Genomic DNA, 4,715 nt, shown 5'->3' with positions numbered 1-4,715 from the left:
TGCGGTTGGCGCAGGATAGAGCAGGGTTTAGAGCTGTTGTGCACAGGGTCGCTATGAGTCGGAAACGACTCGACGGCACATAACAACAACAACATATAATAATATAAACAAAATGTTTTATTTACAAAATTCCTTGAAAGAAAAACCTTCATCATTACTAAAATCCCTACCCAGCAAGGAAAATTCAGACAAATATTGGCATGTTTGAACAGGCAAAGCAAAACTTAGTTAAATGTCTATTTGTTCCCTTTAGAGAGCTGCTCCTTCATGGACATTTGAAATATCTGTGCTATATTGACTAAAAGGTCTTGATTCATGGAATGTTTAAGATCTTAATGGCAAAACCTAATAAGACAGAGATGTTGGGGTTTCTTGCTGGTAAAATGGGTAAACAAACTTGGAATCTAAATCATTGATCTGGATGTTTTTATTTAACCCAAGCCACTCATTATATGAAGGTTGAATTTTCTCAGTATTTAGGGTTTACTAGTTTACCTGAAACCAGGAAAAAGAACTTCACAGTAATCAAAATCCAACTGTATACTGTTTACTTTATTGCAAATAACTGTTTAACAGTTGTCAATAAAGCTCTGTACATAAAATTAAAAGATTATTACTTACATAACTAGGCATCTAACAATGGATTTTTAGATTGTTTTTACTCTTTTCCTATTAATAATATTTTTTTAAAAAAATAACTACATACATTTACATGTAATCAAAGATACCTATCTTTATACCATATAAATCTGTAGACTTTGGATCAAAAGAATATACATATTCCTTTTGATAGATATTATCAATTTGTTTCTATTGTATGATTTATAGTTCCACCAATTGTGTTTAAGAGCACTTACTTCTTAAAACCTAGAAAACCAATGTTGTTGTTGTTGTTGTTGTTGTTATGTGCCGTCGAGTCGCCTGCGACTCATAGCGACCCTATGTACAACAGCCCTAAACTCCGCTCTGTCCTGTGCCAATCTCACTGTCTCTGACACTCCCATCACCCCATTCTACCTCATCGACGGTCTTCCTTTCCTGCGCTGTCCCTCCACCCTCCCAAGCACGATGTTCCTCTCCAAGGACCAGTCTCTCCTCACAACATGTCCAAAGTATGTTAGACGGAGGTTCAGAATCCTTGCCTCCAAGGAGCCATCCGGTTTAACCCTTTCCAGGACAAATCTGTTTGTTTCCTAGCAGTCCATGGTATTAGGAGGTGAAAATTAAATGCTACATTTGGGTTGTACTTGTTTTACTAAAAGTGATATCCAACTTTAAGTGCAATTTGTGTTTCTACTTCAAGGATATGTCAATTCATGACCTTTATTGTTCATAAAGGTTGAAATATATACACACTGGCTAAAATATATATACACCTATATCATTTTTACTCTTACGGAAAAATGTTTCTGGAAGAATATTAGAGAAATTCCATAGGTTAAAAAAATTTTTCATAGTTTGCCAAAGTCTTGATTTTTTAAGGTATTTCTCCTAATATGGTTGAATATACCAATCCTTCCTTTTACAGTTCCTTTTTTTTCACTTGTTTTTCATACTTAGAAAAGCCCTGCCCTTCAAACTAGTTCAGTCTCTTTTAATCACAGTCCACAGAGCAATGGACTCAAATTCTTAAAACCTGGGTGACCCACAACATGAACCAGAAAGCATGTATCAAAGCCCTGAATGAAATCGATTCTCTTCCTTAGAAACAAGCACTCCAAAGACTTTTGACCAGGCAAGCTGGCAAAACTTTTTTTCACCTTTTTGTTCTTAGAGATCACTTTTAATGTGTAGCTCTCCAAACCCCTGGCAATATCCAGTGTCAAGTATGTTTCCTGAAAGGACTCACATACAAACCTCCCATTCCAGAACTTCAATCAATAATTCTTCCCATTCCATACCAACCAAACTGAAAAGTTCAGGTCTGCTCCAGTTTTATCACCATAACTGAACTAGCTCAAACTGAAAAAATCATACCTGTTGAGACCATTTCTTAATCCCTCCCTCAAGTCTGGTTATGCTATCTCTTTCTTGTTTAACCATTTGTATGACTTGAAATGCATCTTGTTGTAGGAAGGCAGAAATATCCAATTTATTCCAACTTTTTAAACAAGTAACCTTTAGGATGATCTGGCACGTTACCTTTATCAAATGTTATTAAATCTCCCTAAGTATTTTATTTTTGGATTACTCTTCTCTTTCACTGATATCTGTCTACACATACGCAAGGTCTAAACTTTCATCTCTACTAAAGCTTTCTTATACGGTTTGATATTCAGTAGGGCAGTGACTTCTCCAGAGTACTGAACAGTAACAAAGTCAGTCTGGCAACCAAGGTGTGCCTGATCCAGGCCATAATTTTCACAACTGCTTGCTATGTGTCAGAGAGCTGAACAATAACTAGGGATTACAGAAAGAAAACTGATGCCTTTGAACTGTGGTGCTGGAGAAGAGTGTTGAATATATCATGGACTGCCAAGAGAACAGATTCATCCTAGAAAGGGTAAAGCCAGGCTGCTCCTTGGAGTCAAGGATTCTGAGGCTTCGTGTGACATACTTTGGGCATGTTGCAAGTAGGGGACTAGTCCTTGGAGAGAGACATCATGCTTGGAATAGTAGAAGGACGGATAGAGAGGGAGACCATGGAAGAGATTGACTGGGGTAATGAGGGTAAGTGTGTCAGAGACAGTAAAGTTGACACAGGGTACAGCAGGTTTCAGGGCTACTGTACACAGGTTCACTATGAGTCACAAGTGAATTAACAGCACTTAACAACAACAATCCTCTCAGCCTTTGAGTACTTTCTTTTATTGTGTCAATGCCTTGGATCCTCTTTTCTATAAACATCTGCACCTCCTAATGTAAGGACACTTCTCTAATCCACTGGCAGCTAGATAGCTCACAACTCCTACCTGTTATCTCTTCTATCTCCCACACCTGGTAGAAAAATGATCCAAAGATCTTGGATCCTCCCACACTTACATGTGAGTTCAAAGAGCTTTATATGAAGCCCTCATCCTTGTCAGAGAAAAAGCTGTAACTGGAAGAGAAAAAATGCCACAGATGTCCATTACATATACAAAAGAGCCCAGAAGACATGTTCTGATCCCCGTCCTCATGGTGTATGTAGTCCATAGGAAGCTGGCTATGCTGCTAACTCACAAGCTGTATTTATTTCTCTGGTAATTCAAATCCTGCCAGGAGAACAAACAAATCAGGCTATTCTTTGGAGGCAAGCATTCTGAAGCTTCGTCTGATTTACTTTGGTCATGTGGTAAAGCAGGACCAGTCCACGGAGAGACACATCATGCTTGGGAGGGTGGAGGGACAGTGCAAGAGAGGGAAATCCTCAATGAGATGGACTGATTCAGTGACTGGGATTATGGGAGGTAGGAGTGTCAGAGACAATAAGGTTGGCACAGGATAGAGTAAGGTTTAGGGCTGTTGTACATAGGGTCACTATGAGTCGCAGGCAACTTGGTGGCACCTAACAACACTTCAAATCCACCAGATGTTCCTCAAAAGAATGATAAAAAGTCTCCTTATATCTGATTTACAGACTTGGAAACTCACTGGAAGGTCAGTTATAAGTCAGAACCGACTTAATGGCAATGAGAATCCTTTTCTACATTTATTTTTTATAAATTTTCTTTCTCATTCACGTTGATTCTTCCAAGTCATCATGCAGAACTCAGAAACAAAAGTGTTAATGTTTTTATTGTAATTGCTTTAAGCTGACAGATCCATTAGGGAGAAATAATCACTAGGACGTGAAGACTTTTTATCTAAAATCATAAATTCATTCTCTGTTCTTAACAGCGCAATAAGTAAAAATACATCATCTCAAAATGTATCTTTGTGGTTTACCGAAACTTTTACACTGGCATAGAAATTTAATTATCAACATAATGTCATTCTTCAGTCAGCACATGTGAAAAAATTATGAATGTGTACCAGCTCACATAAGAAAATACATGATAACTGAATTTAGTCATTTGTTTTAAACCAAAGAATTCAATCACCACTAGAGTTTTATTTTCAATTACTAATTAGAATAGTATGCTAAGGTTAAAATTATTCTTACCATTATAACTATAGAGAAATGCACTTAATAATATAGATAAATGCATTTAACCATAAGAGTATTTACTTAATAGATATTATATGCATAATCTCAATCCTAAATATAAAACTAGAATAAATAAAATACTAAAAACAAATTTTAAATATATACTATAATAAACAAAATACTAAAGAATAAATAAAATACTAAAAACAAATGTTAATTAACAGTCTTTGTAATAAACACAAAAATTTTTTAAATCATTTATTTTTTCTTTCACATTGGCTGGTGCTATTAGTGCATTAAATGTTGCAAATGCTGTACCTCTAATGTTGACAGCAGAACTTCCATTCCTGTAGAACCTTTTGCTGTCATTTCTTTTCTTGTTTTTTCTGAAATGTAGAAAAAAAAGTGTTTTGGGTTTTTTAAGTTTTTTATTATTATTAATTTTAAGAAAATTTAGAGACTTTGGATTTCCATTCATTTATTGTTGTACTTTTCTCCCTGCCCACCCCTCCCTCCAGTTCACTCTTCTCTTTGAAAAGAAAAATTCTTTCATTTTTATAAAATTCCTCCCCCCAAGTCCACTCCACTATGCAGCCTTTGTTCTGTACTCCTGTCATGACTATATATTTGGGGGTAGGGGGTGGGG

At 36.2% G+C, this 4,715-nt stretch overlaps 1 protein-coding gene across 1 annotated transcript in view; it reads right to left on the bottom strand.

The window, feature by feature from the left end:
- AGTPBP1 (ATP/GTP binding protein 1) overlaps positions 1-4,715 on the bottom strand; it is a 273,980-nt gene that overhangs the window by 232,453 nt on the left and 36,812 nt on the right. The window contains exon 3 of the mRNA XM_006900869.1: positions 4,388-4,455. Coding sequence (XP_006900931.1) covers positions 4,388-4,455 — 68 coding nt within the window. The remainder of the gene's footprint in view (positions 1-4,387; positions 4,456-4,715) is intronic.

This window comes from Elephantulus edwardii, unplaced genomic scaffold, assembly GCF_000299155.1.
Source record: "Elephantulus edwardii isolate Elephantulus edwardi_28Jun2011 unplaced genomic scaffold, EleEdw1.0 scaffold00298, whole genome shotgun sequence".
In the NCBI taxonomy this organism is placed as follows: domain Eukaryota; kingdom Metazoa; phylum Chordata; class Mammalia; order Macroscelidea; family Macroscelididae; genus Elephantulus; species Elephantulus edwardii.
This window is presented reverse-complemented; position numbering and strand designations above follow the sequence as displayed.